Here is a 21,598-nt window from a genome sequence, read left to right on the forward strand (position 1 = left end):
CAAATCAAAAATTTATTCTTGACATTATTGAGACAACTGGTGAAATCTGAGTAAGGTCTACAGATTAGGAAACAGTATCATATCAATTATGATTTCCCATTTTAATAATTGTACTGTGGTTATATAAGAAGGTCCTTATTTTTAGAAGATAAACACTGACACATTTAGGGGTATGGGAGCATAGCTAAGAGTCCAACAAAAAGGAAATGTGTGTGTGCATGTGTGTATGTATCTCTATATACATGGAAGAAAACAAACGTGGTAAAATGTTAACATTTGAAGACTAGGAAATGGTGGGGGAAAGTATTCTATTAACAGCCTCCTTCATCTTCTTCTTTTTCTTTTTTTTTAAAGATTTTATTTATTTATTTGACAGAGAGAGATCAGTAAGCGCAGAGAGGCAGGCAGAGAGAGACGGAGAAGCAGGCTCCTTGACCTGAGCCGAAGGCAGAGGCTTAACCCACTGAGCCACCCAGGCGCCCCCCTCCTTCATCTTCTTATATGCTTTCATTTGTAGAAATGAATAATAAATGAAAAAAATACTTACGTATAATCATTCAACAGACAACTATAATAAAAAGTAAAAAAAAAAATTATCCCTGCACTCACACTTCTCTGAACATCAGTTTCTTCATCTGAAAATTAAAATGCCATCTTCCTTACTCAAATGACCACTATGAACATTGAAAGACAAAATCCATATGAAAGCACTCTATATCTACAAATCATTTTTTGTAAGACTAACATGTCCTTTTCTTTGTATTACACACTTTCTCTTGCTAATTTCATCTACTACTATTAAAAGACAAAAATCTATACTTCCTATTCCACTGATTATGATATATAATAATTTTTTTTTTAAATTCTTCTAATTTTAATTTTTTTATTTTTTTCAGCATAACAGTATTCATTATTTTTGCACCACACCCAGTGCTCCATGCAATCTGTGCCCTCTACAATACCCACCACCTGGTGCCCCCAACCTCCCACCCCCCACCCCTTCAAAATTCTCAGATCGTTTTTCAGAGTCCGATATATAATAATTTTTAAAAAGAAATAAAACATTAAAGTTACAAATTAATTATGAAACTTCTCAAAATCAGGAACACAAAGTTTTTTTTTTTTTTTAATTTAGAACATGTGGTATATTTCTAGCACTGATCTTTTCTCTAAGCATCATATTTTTAATAACCAACTTGGATACCACAGCATCACCAGTTATACATGTCCAAGATGGAATTCACTTCACTTCGCCCCTCTCTCTCGTCCTCCTCTGTCTCTCTCTCTCTCTCTCTCTCTCTCTCACACACACACACACACACACACACACAGTTCTTCCTGATTCCTCCAACTCAGTTGATAACAACACTATCTACTAATGACTTAAGGTAAAAAATAAAGAAGTCGTTCTTACTCCTCTTTCATCGTCCATAATCAATCACGCAAACACTCTAATCATTTTATTTTTTACTAATCATTTTATCTTTTAATTTTTTTCAAATCCATGACTTTAATCTCATTCCAGCTGGGCCTGTGCCCCAGTTCAGGATCTTATCAGCTAGAGTCGCAGATCACTACAATGTCCTCTGAAATAACCTCCTGGATCCAAAAATCACTTTTCAGATTTATAACCCATCAGATAAAGTTTAATTCCCCTAAGCAACTTACAAGGACCATCATGGTCAACTACACCTACTTCCCTAGCCCAAGTTCTAGTAATACTGAAATATTTTTAAGATTTCTCCTGACCACTTAAGAGGAATTATTACATTTTAGATTTTATTTTCTTGTTTTGTTAATTTGTCTGTTTCTTAAGTTTCTAGCAGTACAATTTTTTTTTTGCAAACCTCAAAAATATTTGTGTACATAATCCACAGCTAGGACAAAAAGGATATCTGCGGGGCGCCTGGGTGGCTCAGTTGGTTAACCAACTGCCTTCGGCTCAGGTCATGATCCTGGAGTCCTGGGATCGAGTCCCACATCGGACTCCTTGCTTGGTGGGGAGTCTGCTTCTCCCGCTGATCTCTCTCTCCTCTCATGCTCTCTCTCATTCTCTCTCACAAATAAATAAATAAAATCATTTAAAAAAAAAAAAGGATATTTGCTAACTCTGAGCCTTGTGAGAAGAATACTACTAGAAAAATGGATCATAGTTATAAGAAATACAAGAACAGTAACGGCTTATGGGCAAAAAGTGAATGAGGCACTGGGAATCAACTGAGACTCAAGAATTTCCTTACAAGACTGAAGTAAGACTAAATATATTAATATGCCCAGTTACCACTGAACAAAGAAATTCTTTAAGCTAACATAGAAGACTTATATTTATTTACCCTAATACCAATGACCAAGAAAATATTTAAAATATTGGAAAGAGGGCACCTGGGTGGCTCAGTCAGTTAAGCGTCTGCCTTCAGCCCAGGTTATGATCCCCGGGTTCTGGGATTAAGCCCTGCACTGGGCTCGCTGCTCAGCGTGAGGCCTGCTTCTCCCTCACCCCAGCTCCGGGCTTGTGCTCCCTCTCTCCCTCTCTCTCTCTCAAATAAATAAATAAAATCTTAAAGAAAGAATTATTGGAAAGAGAGCTTGTGTGGAGAAGGGAACAAGAATAAAATAGTCTGTTTTCATTTTTTTAACAAAACATGTTCTGAGAAAATCAGCAAGTGACAAAGTCACATAACTTTTTCTTTCCTGATCAAAAGCAATAAAATAGATACATTAAACTTAAAAATTGACTTTTTTTTAAGCTCTTCTGATAAAGATAACTAAGAAAAGTAAGAATCAATAACAAAATATGTCTCCCCAGGATATTAAAGAAAAAAAAGTCCTAGTTCTATCTAAATGGTATAATCAGAAACAAAGTCACCTAAAAATACAACTTGAAAATGTGTTCGATTTATACGTTTTTAATATTAGGTTTTAAATGTCTATTTTCAGGGCTCCTGGGTAGCTCAGGCAGTTAAGCATCTGCCTTTGACTCAGGTCATAATCCCAGGGTCCTGGGATTGAGTCCCGTGTCAGACTCTGCTCAGTGGGGCTTCTGTTTCTCCCTCTGCCTCTTCCCCCTCACTCATGTTCTCTCCCTCAAATAAATAAAACCTTTTTAAAAATGTCTATTTTCTAGCCTTTCTAAAGCCAAGAAACAAAGATCTCCCAAAGGTACATCATAACATAAATGCTTAAAACTACAGATGAACTGAAAAATCTTAGAAGCAGTTAGGGGGAAGTAATGCATAACGTACAAAGAAACAAACAGAATGATGACAATTTTCTCATCAGAAATAATGCTACAAAAGAAAAAAAGAAATAATGCTACCTAGAAGACAGTGAAACATCTTCAAAGTACTGAAAGTGAAATTTTGTACACTGAGAACTATTTACTTGCTAAAATATCTTTCAAAAACAATGGTGACATAAAGAGGACAGAAATCAATGAAACAGGAGCGCCTGGGTGGCTCAGTGGGTTAAAGCCTCTGCCTTCAGCTCAGGTCATGATCCCAGGGCCCTGGGATCGAGCCCCGCATCGGGTTCTCTGCTCTCTCGGGGAGCCTGCTTCCTCCTCCCTCTCTGCCTGCCTCTCTGTCTACTTGTGATCTCTGTCAAATAAAATAAATAAAATCTTTAAAAAAAAAAAAGAAATAAATGAAACAGAAAACAGGAAAACAACAAAGAAGGTCAATGAAAATAAAAGGTGATTATTTGAGAATATCAATAAAACTGACAAACCTTTAGCGCAACTGATTAAGAAAAAGAGATAAAACACAAATGACCAACATCAGGAATGAGATAAATGGCATCATTATAGATTCTAAATATACTAAAAAAATAATAAGGGAATATTATGGACAATTTTATGCTAATAAATTCACTGATACTTTCAAAGACCCAAATGAGCTCTTTCCACAAGGAAAAGATAACCAAATAGACTTTCTATTAAAGAAATTGGATATGTAGTTAAAAACCTTCCATCAAGCGGAACTTTCCAGAACGCTCGGTGAGACGCGGAGGAGCAGCGGCTACCAGAGCTGCGCCCAGCAACGCGCTCCTTCCCGCTCCCCCACATCGGCCTCGGCCCTCTCACCGGCTGTAGAAAATGGTGAAAGAAACCACTTACTATGATGTTTTGGGGGTCAAACCCAATGCCACCCAAGAAGAACTGAAAAAGGCCTACAGGAAACTGGCCTTAAAGTACCACCCTGATAAGAATCCAAATGAAGGAGAGAAGTTTAAACAGATTTCTCAAGCTTATGAAGTACTCTCTGATGCAAAGAAAAGGGAATTATATGACAAAGGAGGTGAACAGGCAATTAAAGAAGGTGGAGCTGGTGGTGGTTTTGGCTCCCCCATGGACATCTTTGATATGTTTTTTGGAGGAGGAGGAAGAATGCAGAGAGAAAGGAGAGGTAAAAATGCAACTGGAGAGGAACTGGAGAGGTAATTTATTGGAATGAACTAACGGACTTCCTCCATTCCCCCTTTCCTTTTTGACATGAATTTTACTACTTCACAAATGAAGAAATGATGTTGCAAAGTTAACGTGGCGAAGTTGACAAATACCACTAAAATGATTATGATTTAGAAGTAACTTTCTCCTCTCAGTAACCTTAGAAGATTTATATAATGGTGCAACAAGAAAACCAGCTCTGCAAAAGAATGTGATTTGCGATAAATGTGAAGGCCGAGGTGGTAAGAAAGGAGCAGTTGAGTGTTGTCCCAATTGCCGAGGTACTGGAATGCAAATAAGAATTCATCAAATAGGACCTGGAATGGTTCAGCAAATTCAGTCTGTGTGCATGGAGTGCCAGGGCCATGGGGAACGGATCAGTCCTAAAGATAGATGTAAAAGCTGCAATGGAAGGAAGATAGTTCGAGAGAAGAAGATTCTAGAAGTTCATATTGACAAAGGCATGAAAGATGGCCAGAAGATAACATTCCATGGTGAAGGAGACCAAGAACCAGGACTGGAACCAGGAGATATTATCATTGTTTTAGATCAGAAGGACCATGCTGTGTTTACTCGGCGAGGAGAAGACCTTTTCATGTGTATGGACATACAGCTGGTTGAAGCACTGTGCGGTTTCCAAAAGCCAATATCTACTCTGGACAACCGAACCATTGTCATCACCTCTCATCCAGGTCAAATTGTCAAGCATGGAGATATCAAGTGTGTGCTAAATGAAGGCATGCCAATTTATCGTAGGCCATATGAGAAGGGTCGCCTCATCATCGAATTTAAGGTAAACGTTCCTGAGAATGGCTTTCTGTCTCCTGATAAACTCTCTTTGCTGGAAAAACTCCTACCTGAGAGGAAGGAAGTAGAAGAGACTGATGAAATGGACCAGGTAGAACTGGTGGACTTTGATCCAAATCAGGAAAGACGGCGCCATTACAATGGGGAAGCATATGAGGATGATGAACATCATCCCAGGGGTGGTGTTCAGTGTCAGACCTCTTAATGGGGCCAGTGAATAACACTGCTGGCATTTTATGTGCAGTAGTGAATGAGTGAAGGACTATAATCATAGCTCACTACTTGGTATTGTTTTTGTTTTAATATTCAACTATAGTATTGTTTTAAAAGTTAAATGAAAAATAAACTCAAATATAAAAGCTCAAAAAAAAAAAAAAACCTTCCATCAAAATCCAGGTGGTTTCATTAGGGAAATCTACCAAACAATTAAGGAATGATACAAATTCTACACACACTCTTCAGGAAACTGGGGGGGGGGATGGGGGGGAGGTAATTCCCAATTCATTCTAGAGGTCAACATAACCCTGATACCAAAACCAGACAAGGACATCATAAAAAATTAAACGTACAGATCAAGACCCTTCATGAATATTTGCGAAAACTCTTAATAGAGTTTTAACAAATTAAATTCAGGAATATATGGAAAAGATAATGACCAAGTGTGGTTTGTCCCAGGAATGCACAGTTAGTTTAATATTCAATCAAAATCAAATGTAATCCCCTATGTTAAAGAACAGCAACAACCACAAAACACTATGATCTCAAAAGATGCAGAAAAAGCATTGATAATATTCAACATCCATTTCTGATTTTTAAAAAATCTCAGAAAACTAGAAAGAGAGGAACTTCCTCAATTCAATAAAAAAATCTGTGAAAAACTTTTGGCCCACACATATTAAAGGGTGAAAGTTTCCATGTTTTCTCCTTTAACATCATGAATGAGACAAGTCACCACTCTTATTTTACTGAAGGTTCTAGCTACTGAAATAAGGTAAGGAAAAGAGGTATCCAAATTGGGGAGGACGTAAAAATTATCTTTGAGGATGACAATCATCTAGGTAGGAGACAGGTATCTATTAAAAAGCTACTAAAACAAATACACGAGGTCAGCAAGGTTTCGGGATACAAGACAAATATGCAAAAACCTACTATATTTCCATATTCCAACAACAATCAAAAATTGAAATGTTTGGGGGCACCTAGCTGGCTTGGTCAATGGAGCACACAACTCAGGGTTGTGAGTGTGAGTCCCACACTGGGTGTAAAGATTACAAAAATCTTAAAAAAAAAAAAAAGAAATTGAAATGTTAAAAAATCCATTTACAATAACACTTAAAAATAAAAATTACTTAGAAATAAACCTGACAGAAGATAAATAAGATCTGCATCCTGAAGACTACAAAATACTGCTGAGACGGTATATGTATAGCTCATGGGAGCACCTGACTGCAAAATAATGCTGAGAGAAATAAGATGCAAATAAATGCAGAAATATACTTTGCTCATGGATTGGAAGACTCTTATGTTGTTAAAGATGTCCATTCTCTCCCAAATGGATCTACATACTTAAAGCAAGTTCAACTAAAATCCCAGAACATAACTTTGTAGAAATGGACAAACTAGTTCTAAAATTCATAGGAAATTCAAGGAACCTAGAATAGCAAAACAACTTTGAAAAAGAATAACAAAGTTGGAGGACTTATATTACATGACTCCAAGACTTATTATAAAGCTACAATAATATGGATATTATAATATTAGCATAAAAGTAAACAAAGAGATCAATGGAACGTAACAAAATCCTGAGGTTCTCCTAGATAGCTGTGGTTGATTTTTGAGAAAAGTGGAAAGGCAATTCAGAGAAAAGACATTTTTTCAAGAAATGGTGCTGGAACACCGAATACCCACATACAAAAAAACTGATTTGGATTCATACCTGTATCATATACAAAAAGCAACTCAAAATGAAAAATGGCCATAAATACAGAATGGTAAAACTTTTAGGAAACAGCATGGGAGAAAATCTTCAGAATTTGTTTAGGAAAGAATCCATAGACTTACCAAAAATATATAATCCATAAGAAAAATTAATAAATTGGACGTCATCAAAATTAAAACTTTTGTTCAGGGACGCCTGGGTGGCTCAGTTCATTAAGCATCCGCCTTTGGCTCAGGTTGTGATCTCAGGGTCCTGGGATCGAGCCCCGCATGGGGCTCCCTGCTCAGTGGGGAATCTGCTTCTCCCTCTCCCTCTGCCCCTCACCCTGCTTGTGCTCTCTCTCTCTCAAATAAATAAAATCTTTAAAAAAAAAAAAAAAGACCATGTGAAAAGGATGTAAAGACATGCTACAGGAGAAAATAGTTGCATATATCTGACAAAAGACTAATGTCTAAAGTATACAAAGCACTTTCAAAACTCAACACTATCTTGATAATGGAGGAAGCTACACACGTGTAGAGGCAAGGGGTAGATGGAAAATCTCTGTACCTTTTTAATTTTGCTGTGAACCTAAAACTGCTCTTAAAAAGTCTACTAAGAAAAAACACAACTCAGTAAAAAAAAAAAAAAAAAAATCAATTAGAAAATGAAAGACATGAACAGATATTTCACTGAAGAAAATATACAGATGGCAAAATAAGCACATGAAAAGATGTTCAAAACCATAAGCCATTAGGGAAATGCAAATCAAAACCAGTATCACTATCATTACACATCCAACAATGGATAAAGTAACAAACAATGACAATACCAAATGCTAGAAAACACGTGAAAACAATGGACTTAAAATAATACAGCCACTCTGGAAAAGTTTTGCAGTTTTTTTTATGATTCTAAGTATGCCATTACCATACAACCTAGTTATTGTACTATGGGCACTTAACAGAGAAATGAAAAAATATTTCACACAAAAACCTGTACACAAATTTACAGCTTTATTCATAATAGTCAAAAACCAGAAATGGCTCAAAGGTCCTTCAGCAGGTGAATGGTTAAACTATGGTACATACACATACACAACATAAAATTCTACTCATTAATATAAAGGAAAGAACTATTAATACATGCAACTTGGACAAATCTCCAAAAAATAATACCGAGTAAATAACACCAATCCCAAAAGTATCATATGATTCCATTTACATAATATATTTGAAATGACAAAATTTTAGAAGTGGGAAACAGATTAATGCTTGCCAGAGGTCAGGGATGAGAGGGCTGCAAAATGGGAGGAAGATGTGTGTGGTTATAAAAGGACAATGCAAGAGATCCTCGTGGTGATGGATCTGTACTGTATCTTGACTATGGTGGCAGAGACATGAATCTACACCTGATAAAACCGTATAGAACTAAATCCACACACACAAATACAAGCAAAACTGTAGAAATCACAGTAAAATTGGATGATTATACTGATGCCAATATTCTGGTTATAATACTGTGTTATAGCTTTGCAAGATGTTACCATTAGAGGAAGCTGGTAAAATGTCTATTTTTTAAATCAACCAACATCCATTAAACTATGATTCACCCTGTCATAAAATCTTAAGTTTCTCTCCATATGCTCTGGTTTTTAGCCTTCCTTCCACCCAAACATACATCAAAGGGAGAAAGAGGCTATTATCTTAATTAATAACACAGAGAAAACATGACTGTTATTCTTAACTTAACTTTAATCTTCCAGAGAATAAAAACACTAGAAATGTTCAATGCTCTACATTGAGAAAACTGTACTCTAATAATTTGGCGCTATATATATATATATATATGGTTATAAAAGAACAATGCAATATATATATATATATAGTACAGTAAATTATGTAGGTACAAAAACAATCTTAAAGGAAAATCCTACTAAAGAGATTCCTTAGTTAATTGGGATTCTTTATTAATAACTGTGCGGATCTAAAAAAGGTTCATAGAAAAGAAAGAAATTCATTGCAATTTTAAGAATAATTATTTCATTAAAATAATAATCCTTGTTATTTAAAATTTAAACATTAGAATAACACTGTCAATTGCACTTTCTGTGATATGGAAACATTCTTTAATCTGCACTGTCCTACACGGCAGCTACTAGCCACAGGTGGCTATTAAGCTTTGATACATGGTGAGAATAAGGAACTGAAAATTTAACTTCAGTTAAATAGCCAAATACGGCTATTGGCTACCACCTTATTAGGCAGAGTAGATCTAGAACTTGCAAAAAAAAAAAAAAAAAAATCAAACAACACAAAAACACATAATGTAAAAATACTCATCAATGTAGTGGGTATTTCTCATCCATGACACTACTGGCCCTTTGAGCAGAATAATTCATTGCACAGGAATGCCCTAAAGAAAATATATTCCCTTCAAACGATAAATGTATTTTTCCTAAATGTAATTTTATGGCCACTCTTGATAATATGGAGTATTGCCTCACTGGAATAAATTACTGAAGCTATTAAGAACAATAATACATTTTCACCAGCAGAGGGCAGATATATGTTATAAATACCTCTTAAACCAATTCCAAATGTTTAAGAAGTACAATAGTACTGAGTTAAAAGACACAAGTATATTAAATTACACAAAAGGAATTGTACTTCTTAGATAAAAGTTAAAAGAGAAAAAGTGCCAAAAATAAACATATTTTTCAAAAATAAACTGGCAGGTCTCCCCAGAAAAAAGTTTTCATCAACTTTATCAGTTGATTTAGGAGTTAACTGTAATCCTTCAAACCAAACAAAATAACCCTGATGAATAAAATGTGAGTCAAGCCTTATTTTTCAAGGCCATTTACATATACGTTATAATATTCCATGGGCCGCAAAATAAATTCTAAAGAATTTTCCTCATAGGATATAAAAGTTGTGAGAATTCCATGAAAAAATAGAGCATTTGTTTCATAAGTAAATTAAATGCCAAAAACAAAACAAGCAATGTAATTTGGCAAAGGTGCTAAAAACAAACAAACAAACCAAACAAAACCAAACGTTTGCCTCAGAAAAACTTGAGAAATGGTCCCAACATACTGAAGATTCATTCACTTTTTTTTTTTAATTGACCACCTTCACCATTTTTTAAGATTTTATTTATTTATTTGACAGAGATCACAAGTAGGCAGAGAGGCAGGCAGAGAGAGAGGGGGAAGCAGGCTCCCCGCTGAGCAGAGAGCCCGACGAGGGGCTCGATCCCAGGATCCTGGGATCATGACCTGAGCTGAAGGCAGAGGCTTTAACCCACTGAGCCACCCATGTGCCCCGATTCATTCACTTTCTTGACTCTCACTACAGAGGATGGAAAACAGGTTCTGAAGCAATTTTACAACAGACACTTTCATAAATAGCTTAGAAAACAGTTTTAATATCTCCCAAAATTAAATGCCCTTTTCTAGCCCCTTTTAACTCCCTACTGCATTTAATATTCCTGACTATAACCCCTTCTGAAAGCTGTCTTCTCCTAAAGCTTCTCGGTTCTGGTTCTCCTTGAAGTCTCACAGGCCACTATTTATTTTTTCCTTCAACGATTCTACTTCCGACTGCTGCCTCCCTCCGGTCTTGGTGACTGACCTTCTGATCTGTAAGTGTCTAATCTACTCATGGCTTTGGCAAACATGTCCACACAGATGATTCCCAAAGCAATAATCACTCCTTTGTCTATCCCCTTTCCTAAATTTCTGCTTGGTACTTATACCTGCTTCCAGGAATGTGAAAACCACGTGCACTAAGTATATGGACAAACTTGTCCTACCTAGAATAACTTTCTACCTGGAATAACTTTCTACCTAGAATAACTTTGCCACTCTTTGCCTTTAAGTTTGATTCTCCTCTTCCTCAAGAACTACCTTTTTTGTTAAAAGGCTTCCCTGACTCCTGCTCTGGTGATTTTTACTTTCTCTGAACTTCTATAACATTAATGCTTGCACTACTCCTTCCACATAGGTATCTAGAATATATATGTGTGGGTGTGTCTATATAGACACATGACACAGATAAATATACATAGACACACACACACATATATAAAATAAAATATATTAATATATAATACATATATAGTCTTTGTGCTTATGGCTTGACTGTCTCCTTTTTTTTTTTTTAAGATTTTATTTATTTATTTGACCGAGGGAAATCACAAATAGGCAGAGAGACACGCAGAGAAAGAGGGGGAAGCAGGCTCCCTGCTGAGCAGAGAGCCCGATGCGGGGCTCGAGCCCAGGACCCCGAGATCATGACCTGAGCCGAAGGCAGAGGCTTAGCCCACTGAGCCACCCAAGCACCCCAGCTTGACTGTCTCCTTAAAGTAAAGGATCTTAAAGGGCGGGGCAGGGCTTCTGTTATATACCTCTGATTGTCTAGTGAACCAGCACATAAAAGGTTAAAAGAAAATAACAACCTTCTTTTCCTGAGCCTTCTATAAAGTATTCTTGCTCTCAGAATCTACTCAATTACATTATTTACCAAATAAAATATAATTCACAAATTCTTCCTGCAAAGTAAAAAACAACAACAAAAAAAACACTAAATGATTCTGAGTGCTTTAAAAACAAAACAAAAACCCACAAGATCCAACATAATTATCATACCCTCATTCATTTATCAAACCCTTATTTTGTACCAGACATTACTTCATCACAAGCTCAGTTAACTCTCATAACTCTGTGACAACAGGTATGGCCATTTTACATATGATGACACAGAGGCTTAGAAAGTTTAAATACCACCCTCCCACTGCAAGGAAGGAAGGAGGGAGGGGTGAAAGCGAAGAGAGGGAGAGGAAAAAAAAAAATCACAGAGGTAGCAATGGGAGAGCTAGGATTTTAACACAGAGCAGTCAGCCTTCAAACCCTTTGTTTTTAGCTACTGAACTAGTGTCCTCTCAAGGATAACAGCAGAGCAATGAATCTAACAACCCACGGTCAACTAAAGGAAGAAAACTAGAGGGAAAGTTATTATAAAACTTCTTAAAAAATATTTATTTATTCTTTAAACTTTGGAAAAAGGAATATGTAAATAAGTTCAAGTATCACAAGGACAGTGAAAAACTTTAAAATCTACAAAAACTACAAAAAAAAAAAAGTATTCCCCTGCTATTTTTCAAATGTTGATTTACTTTGGCAAAGAAATTAAACAGTCATAATAATTTAAGGATTCACTATCATCAGGATGGTACAGAATAAAAGGAGAAAATGGAATGAACCTTAATTTTAAGAATCAACAATCCTTGTTTCACCTGCCTGTCCTAGAGTTTAAGCCTTGTCAAACCTGCTTCTTTCTTTGTTCAAGGGACATAGCATCATTCAAAAACTCAGCTTAAAAGTTCAAAAGTTTGAGCAAGCATATTACAGCTTTCCATTATTTTGTTTCCTCTTTCACAAATATTCTAGTGCTTTATACTTCCAAAAATTTCCCTCTCAAGCACAAAGATATACAATATTTACAAAAATCCCTCTTTTTAAAGCTATTCTCAGCACTATTTACAGATTTATCACAGAGATAACATTTGCTTTTAGATAACACCTGAGACACCAACCAACAGCACTCTACATTTTGAACATGTTTACATTTATTGCCAAATCTGTGTTTAAAAAACCTAGCTAAGTAAATATTTAATATGCAACCATTTCTCAATGTGATTACCAATTTTTTTCTTAATATTCTATCACTAAACAGGGTTTGGTTAAGCACAAAAATGCATAATTTACCACCCTTCTCATTGTATAGATTGTAAATGTAAAGAAAAAGAAAAAATTAAAAAGCTGAGAGTTACCTTTTGCAAAGGTCAAGGGTAACACATTCATTTGTGGACCAGAAAATAACAGACCAGATAACTTCAGTTCACTCCCAATTCTCTCATTGTTACAAAGTTTTAAGCAAGTCATTTAACCTCTCATGATTGGTTTCATGACTCTACTAGGAGATAAGAGCAGGTGAATGACAGATCTCTTCTACCTCTAAACTTTCTATAATTTCATACTCATTAAAAAAAAAAAAGTAGATCAAAGCGTGAAAATCTTCCCAAAGTGCTCCACCATTACTTACTAGTCAGGCTTATAGAATCTAGGAGTGAATGTTGCTGCCTATCACTATACTCAGAGGAATGAATGTTGCCTGGTATTTTGTATTGTGGCCCAATGACTGGTCAGGAGAAAAATGTGAAAAACACAGCCAACCCCTACCCCCCAAATGAAGGGGCAAATCATAAAAGAAAAAAAATGGCCAATAAGCACATTAAAAATGATTAATTTGGGGGTGCCTGGGTGGCTCAGTGGGTTAAAACCTCTGCCTTCAGCTCAGGTCATGATTCCAGGACCCTGGGATCCAACCGCGTCCGGCTCTTTGCTCAGCAGGGAGCCTGCTTCCCCCGCCTCTCTGCCTGTCTCTCTGCCTACCTGTGATCTCTGTCAAATAAATTTTAAAAATCTTTAAAAAAAATGATCAATTTTAAGAAATAAAACAAAACAGTATGATAACAATTTCACCAACCATATTAAGAAAACTTTTCAAAAATATGAACACCAGTGACAGGCTGCGTGCAGTCAACCAGTCTTTATATACTACTGGTGGGAAGGTAAACTGGCACCAAGATTCCTGGCAATACTAATCAAACGGGCTTTAATCTGCATACTCTAACATATGCTTTTCACATATAAGACTCTGAGGAACTAATTTTGTGTGCCCAAAGCTTTGACAACAGGATTGTTTGTAACCACAAGTTCAAAAGCAAATGCCCATCAATGAGGAGACAGATTAGTTTAATATACTTCTATCTTAAAGTACTTACTATTAGCAAGTATTTTATTTAGAGAATAGATTTAAATGCCCTACAAAGTCCCACTATCCTTATTCTCAGCAAATTACTTCATCACCTAATTGTCCCTTACATTTCAGACCACTGTTACTGGCCCCTGCCATATAAACTGATCCTCATTCTTCCTTTTTCTGCTAAAATTAAACACTTCATTCAAATTTGTTTTGAATCAAATTTTCCTCCAAATCTTCTATAAATTTTTTTTTAGATTTTTATTTATTTATTTGACAGAGAGATCACAAGTAGGCAGAGAGGCAGGCAGAGAGAGAGGAGGAAGCAGGCTCCCCGAGAGAGCAGAGAGCCCGATGCGGGGCTTGATCCCAGGACTCCGAGATCATGACCTGAGCTGAAGGCAGCGGCTTAACCCACTGAGCCACCCAGGCGCCCCCTTCTATAAATATTTTTAACTATATAAGCTACTCTTCCTTCTTAGAGACCTTGCTTGCTCTTAGCCATGGAAAAGGAACACCTACTTGTTCCTGCCACTCTCCTGCCTCCATGCCACAGTGACCAGGGAGGGCATACGGCCCACGCTGGGCCAGTTCATCACAGTAAATGATCCAAGAGACAACCACCTGTAGGAACCAAATAATAGGTCACATAGACTCAGGAACCAGTGAGGTACAGGCAAGCACATGAATAAGGGAAAGTAGCCAATAAAGAATGAAGCAGGCAAGAAAAATCATGTGTTATAGACCCAAAGACACAGAGAGAGCCAAAACAGAGAAAAATGCTGCCTGAATCCATCTCAAGCTATGTACATCCTATTCATTCTGATGTGACTAAGACAGAAACCATGGTAGGTATTGTTGATTTGCTCATATAACAACTATCCCATCCTATTTCTGGTGTGCCTTCCTGTAGTCAGATGATGTAAAGCTAAGAAGCTCTATTTCTCAGATTCTTTTGTAGAGTTCTGAATGAGAATGTTTCCACCAATTAGATGCACTTATGCAATATCTGAAATCAAAAGTGAGGTGATTATCTTCCTGCCCTTTTTGGCGATTTCCTGTAGGAAGGCACGATCATAAAATGTCTGGTCTCCAGCCTCTTGGGTGTGAAGAAGCATTTTTGATGTGGATAATGGATAGATCCCACACTCCAGTACCTAATCACCAGTTTATAGGTGTTGTAAGGCAGATGTAGCTTTCTAATCCCTGGACTACAGCTAATTTGGTGTTTTCTTAAATTCAACAGTTCTAGTGACAGCCTCAGGGATAGTGGTTCCCTGGAATGTCAATTCTGCTGTTACCTGAGAGTCATTCCTACTTTTCTACCCTTTCCAGAGCATTTGTAAGCACCTGATTTCCTGTATTAAAGGATTTCTGTTAACACCTAGAAAGTTGTTTTATATGCTGAAGCCCTATTAAAATGATCTCAACTTGAAACATACAAAAAGATTATATGATTACAGTATTCAAAGTCAGTGACTTTTATAAGTCTGATTAAAAGAAGTTTTACATAAGCTTAAAAAAAAGTTAGAAAATGAGAAATACTGGGTGAGGTCTTATTTTCCAGAAAGAGAATCACTAAAGTCATTTCATCACCTATGTAATATTTCTAAGTCCACTGAGATAAATTAGGTTTTCCTATATTGCTTGTATTGTGGTTATCTTTTGTAGATAATGTCTTAAGCTGGCAATATACATTATTCTTCTGCCCAGGATGCTCTGCCCCTCCTCATCTATTCATTCAACAAAGAGTTACCTAGATCTTAAGTGCCAGAAACAGAAAAAGACAAAAATCCCTGAATTCTTAACATTCTACAAAGGGAAATGAAATTTAACAAAATTAAGTATATGGGGCACCTGGGTGGCTCAGTCAGTTAAGTATCTGAGTTAGGCTCAGGTCATGACCTCAGGGTCCTGGGATCAAGCACCACATAGGGCTTCACCCTCAGCGGGGTATCTTGCTTATTCCTCTCCCTCTCCAGTTCCCATTCCTGCCAACTCGTGCACACACGCACATTCTCTCTCAAATAAATAAAATCTTTTTTTTTAGAAAGATTTTATTTATTTATTAGCGAGATGGAGAGAGACCACAAGTAGGCAGAGCAGCAGGCAGAGGGAGAGGGAGAAGCAGGCTCCCCCACTGAGCAGGGAGCCCGATGTGGGGCTCGATCCCAGGACCCGGCGATCGTGACCCGAGCTGAAGGCAGCTGCTTAACCGACTGAGCCATCCAGGGGCCCCAATAAATAAAATCTTAAAAAAAAAAAATCAAATATATAACTGAGTAAGGACCTAACTAGGTAAGGAGGGCCAGCCATATGCAGGTCTGGAAGAACATTCTCCAGGGACAGGAAATAGCAAATGTGAAGGCACTGAGGCAGAAGCCCGATGACTGTATTCAAGAGCACGGAGGGCAGTGTGGACCACTATAAGGGCTCTGGCTTGGACTCCAACGTATAAAAATAATAAATTGTTTCTGGTGCAGCAATGACATGATCTAACTGATAAGATTTAACTTTTTAAAGATCACTCTGGCAGGGCACCTGAGTGGCACAGTCAGTTGAGCATCCGACTCTTGGTTTGGCAGATTGTGATCTGAGGGTTACAGGATGACGCCCATATTGGGCTCCAAGTTCAGTGCAGAGATTGCTTAGAACCCATTCTCTCTGTCTCCCTCTGCCCCTTCCCCCTGTGCTCACTCTCTCTCAAATAAATAAATAAATCTTCAAAAAATTTTAAAAATAAATAAGTAAAGATCATTCTGGCAACTGTATTAGAATAGGCCATGGCAGGCAAGAATAAAAGCTGGGAGACCAGTTGGGAGAATACTGGAGTCAACATGAGGATAAATTCAAAGTTTGGAGCCAGAGCAAAAGGGGAGAGTAGGATGGGCAACACCACCCATGGAGTAGGTTTAGAAAATGAAGATCAAGATTTCAGTTAAGACATGTTAATTTGGGGGAACGCCTGGGTGGCTCAGTTGGTTAAGCAGCTGCCTTCGGCTCAGGTCATGATCCCAGCGTCCTGGGATCGAGTCCCACATCAGGCTCCTTGTTTGGCGGGGAGCCTGCTTCTCCCTCTGCCTCTGCCTGCTACTCTGTCTGCCTGTGCTTGCTTGCTCTCCTCTCTCTCTGACAAATAAATAAAATCTTTAATAAAAAAAAAAAAAAAGGATAATGATTTAAAAAAAAAAAGACATGTTAATTTGGAGCTACTGAATGCACAGCCACATACAACTGGATGTTATCAGTATGGAGTTCGGGGACAAGGTCTTCTGGTCTGAAGATATATAACTGGGAATCGATATAGAGTCAATAGTTAAAAGCAAGAGACTGGAAAGGGAGCGAATAAAACAGAAAAGAAGTTCAAGAACTGAGTCATATGGGGCAAGTCTCCCTCCTCTTCTGATTAAAAGAAAAAAAGAAAAAAAAAAAACACACCAATGCCCAGTGCTATTTTGCTTAATTCTAGTTCTGTTTCTATGCTCTACAATGGAAAGTTCTAAATAATACAGAAAGCTTTGCGGTCAGGATTCACACACCTTACACAAGTTCAATTCATATGGCAATTAGCAGCTGTGCTTTACACACAACTGGTGTTCATAAAATACCTGTGAAATGGGGCACCTAGGTGGCTCAGTTGGTTGAGGGTCTGCCTTCGGCTTCGGTCATGATCCCAGAGTCCTGGGACTGAGTGCCCTATCAGGCTCTCTGCTCTTTGGGGAGTCTGCTTCTCCCTCTGCCTTTCACCTCACTTCTGTTCTCTCTCTCTTTCTCTCAAATAAACAAAATCTTTAAAAAAATACCTGTGAAATGAATACTCCTTTAAGTAACCCTTGGATAAAATCCAAGACAATAATGATGAGCATTAGAGGTTCTGGTGTATTTTCATGGTTTGTGCCAGTTCTTTTCAATGTGTTCTTGAAAAACAGGGTGATGGAGAAGTAAAATTAGAACATACAGGGGCGCCTGGGTGGCTCAGTGGGTTAAGCTTCTGCCTTCAGCTCAGGTCATGATCTAAGGGCCCTGAGATCAAGCCCCCAGCATCGGGCTCTCTGCTCAGCAGCGAACCTGCTTCCCTCTCTCTCTGCCTCTCTGCCTACTTGTGATCTTTGCCAAGTAAATAAATAAAATCTTTAAAGAAAAAAAAAAACATACATTACTGCATTTTCAAATGCTTTTTAACAACAGCTATACAGCACTAAAACAGCTCCACGATAATCCTTTTCTGACCAGCATCCTATCATAAAGAGCCAACAGTTAATGTAATTATTCCTTAATCACACTGTCTTTGTAATCATAGTTTGATTTTTTTTTTAAACTCCTTCTGTTCTTGGTATGTTTACACAGACTCTGAACATATTAAGAACAGCTGATATATATATTAAAAAATAGCCATTCAGTATAAGATTACCTTATATCCAGAAACATACTATCAGTCAAGACTAGTTAATTAGTGCTATTCTTCCAACTGGGGGAAAAAAACCCTGCAGACCAAGAAGAACTGAACTTATTTTATGTGCAGTGAGGACCCCTTACTTATTGGTAGTTTGAGTTTATTCCTTAAGCACAAAAACTAAAAAGATTTTTCTTAATTTTTATTATCAAAAATTTTCAAATACAGAATGGAAAGAAAGACTAGTATAGTGAATACCCACATACCTACTGTCCAGGTTCAACAATTGTTAAGATTTTGTCATATTTTCCATTTTTTATAAAGTATGGTAACTTCAGGCATCAAGATACCTCTTTTTCAGTATGAATTCCTAAAAAATATAAATTTTCTTCCCATAACCACAATATTATCACATCTATTAAAATTAATAAGTTCTCACTGTCATCTAATATTTAGTATGTATTCTATTTCCCACAACTCTGTTTCCCCAGAAAATTTTTTTGTAAAGATCTTTTTCAAAAAGTATCCTCTCAAGAATCAGGGACTGTGGTTAGTTATATCCCTTAAATTCCTTTTGACTTAGAAGAGTTCCCCTCCCAATTTTTTTCGTATCATTGACTCTGTAAATATTAAACCCAGTTTTAATATAAAGAGTAATTACAACCTCCATTTAAAATATTTTCAAGTGACACATACATATATTAAATGTCACTGATCAGTATAATGTTCCTTACTTCATGTGAATTCTGAAAATAATTTGAATATGAGTATCAACATCTACCACAAAGATTATAGGTCAGTTGAGTGGGAATGATTTATAGATCTGCCCCTTAGCTGGGCTAACAGTATTATTTGAGACTGACAGTCTTCTCAAAAGCTTCAGAACCTTTTAAACTAGAAGAAGTTGGAATAGATCTGATGTGAACAAGTTTATTGAAACTGAACATAATGTTACCTTAGCCATTCATATAGGTTATATATATATGCATAAGCTTTATACATTCATTTAAATATATGAAAATATTTTTACATGGTTTTCCAATTATTTTTAGATCTCATAAGGTGTGAACTGGCAGCCTGAAGGCATTCTTCTGTTATCTGAAGCATTTTTCACTGTGAAATTTAAGAACCTCAACTATTTTTTTTTTTTGCCTTCTAGTATGTCTTGTAAGTTTTTCTGGACAGCTGGAAATGATGTACTGGATAAATGTAACTGCTGTGAACAGTTTTAGTAATGCAGTGGAAAAGCATCCCAAAGTTCTATCATTAGATCTCAGTCTTTCAGTAAGCCTCTGCCTCTCTACTGTAAGTTTCTCAAGTATCAGTGCCCCCTACCATGCCTATTCCATTCCCCATGAGATGGGATGGCTAGAGTAGGCTGGAATTGGCATTTCCCTTCTTTCCTGTGAAAGGCTACAGTATCTGGAGTTAGATATTTCCCTTCCCCTAAGTCAGTTAAGCTCTAGTTAAATAGTTTCTCCAGAGGGCAGACCTTGCTAAGAACAGAATGCTCTGGTATAAATTTCCCTTTCGTTCCTTTTCTTACTTCCCCTGACAGAAGCATTAGATTTTTCTCCCATATTCACTGTGCTTAAGCTCCTAGAGATAAAACTCACAAAAGTATGGGGACTGTCCCCATAACTAAGCCCCCCTGTAGTTTTTGACTCAGATTTGTCCACAGTGAGCTATAGCAACTTGTCAATTACAGTTTTCCTACCCCAGTACTTGTTCTCCCAGAATTATGACTGAGTTGTGATCCTCTGTATTCGCTGATCTCATCTATTCTGGGGACAGCAGTTTGCCCTGTGACCTCACTTCTCTGAAGATCTAAGATGAGATGTTGATTTTTCAGTTTGCTCAGCTTTTTACATGTTGTTAGGACGGAGTGGAGACTCGAAGATCCTTCCAGTCTTGAAGCCAGGGTAGAAACTGGAAGCCCCCTCAACTATTTTTTTTTTTTTTGAAAGCTAGACAAACATTTATTTTAGGTAAAAACCTTTGTTTTCCTGTTGTTTATTGGCATACTTTACCAACTAAGTTAAAAACACTCAAAAGTATAATTGCCCAAATTTGAGACAAGAAATAAAAGGCCAAAAGAGAAGGCAAAAACCTGATAGCCTTGTCTTATCTACGGAAATAAAATCATTGTCTCCACTAAAAAACAAAGCCCAGATAACAACTAATTTTCAGTAAATAAACAACAGAAGGGAAACTACTTCTGCACAATAGTTGGGCATAATTTCCACAATGAAAAAACATTTATTTTAATCTAAAAATATGGGAAGAGTTATAGTAGAAACAGACTAGAAACCTTTGCTTATAGAAAATAATAATGCAACTAGAAAAGGAAACCACATTATAAGAGAATGTGTCTCTATCAAATATTTGCACAGTTTGAGTTTGTGGGTTTTTTTGGTTTTTTTTTACTTCCTAGAGTAATTACATCAAAAAGGTAACTCCCATAATCAATTACAACTTTAAGTTAAAAAACACTTAAAATTCAGAAAAATTTCACAACAATAAAACTTAGGGAAAATCTGGAGGAGGAAGGAGTTTTCTTATATCTGAAACCTTGGACAACTCTCTTAAAAAGTAATTGGAAGAGCTGAAGAGTGTAATGCTAAGTGAAGTTAAGTCACAGAAAGACAAACACCCTATGATTTCACTCATGTGTAACTTAAGAAACAAACACATGAGCAAAGAAAAAAAGAGAGAGACAAACTAAGAAACACCCTTAACTACAGAAAACAAATTGATGGTTACCAGAAGGAAGATGGATGGGGGATGGGTGAAATAGGTGATGGGGATTAAAGAGTAATGTACAGAATTACTGAATCACTATACTGTACACCTGAAACTAATATAACACTTATTTTTTTAAGATATGCTTGTTTTTTACTTTTGTATTCAGTTTTTAATTTTAATTCCAGTATATCTTAAAAAATAATAATAAAAATAAAGTAATTGGAAGAGAAAACAAAAATGTTTGTAGGTCTAATCATACATGACTTAAGATTCAAATTTAACATTTACTGACTACCTAATTTCCATCAAACTATACATGCCTCATGTTCATTATACCATGCAACAGTAACACAGACAATCCTATTAATATATCAATATTTATTAAGATTATACAAATTTAATACTAAAACTGTACACAGAGGGGCACCTCGGTGGCTCAATCAGTTAAGCACCTGACTTCAGCT

General features: G+C 36.7%; 2 protein-coding genes across 4 annotated transcripts in view; one reads left to right on the forward strand and one right to left on the reverse strand.

Moving 5' to 3' along the window:
* The window catches only part of SMAP1 (small ArfGAP 1), a 177,475-nt gene that overhangs the window by 145,899 nt on the left and 9,978 nt on the right, over positions 1-21,598 (reverse strand). The window lies entirely within an intron of this gene.
* On the forward strand, positions 4,005-5,514 carry LOC125102848 (dnaJ homolog subfamily A member 1-like). Its single transcript, XM_047734433.1, has 2 exons — positions 4,005-4,434; positions 4,583-5,514. Exons 1-2 carry the CDS (start codon positions 4,094-4,096, stop codon positions 5,454-5,456), a joined length of 1,215 nt encoding a protein of 404 aa, XP_047590389.1. The 5' UTR covers positions 4,005-4,093; the 3' UTR covers positions 5,457-5,514.

The sequence above is a fragment of the Lutra lutra genome, chromosome 6, assembly GCF_902655055.1.
Source record: "Lutra lutra chromosome 6, mLutLut1.2, whole genome shotgun sequence".
NCBI classification, from domain to species: domain Eukaryota; kingdom Metazoa; phylum Chordata; class Mammalia; order Carnivora; family Mustelidae; genus Lutra; species Lutra lutra.

Excerpts from the sequence above, each read along its gene's own strand:
- LOC125102848 (XM_047734433.1), top strand. The coding sequence starts at position 4,094 with ATGGTGAAAGAAACCACTTACTATGATGTTTTGGGGGTCAAACCCAAT. Across the intron at positions 4,435-4,582 it reads ACTGGAGAGGAACTGGAGAG|TAACTTTCTCCTCTCAGTAA; the intron begins GTAATTTATTGG and ends ATGATTTAGAAG.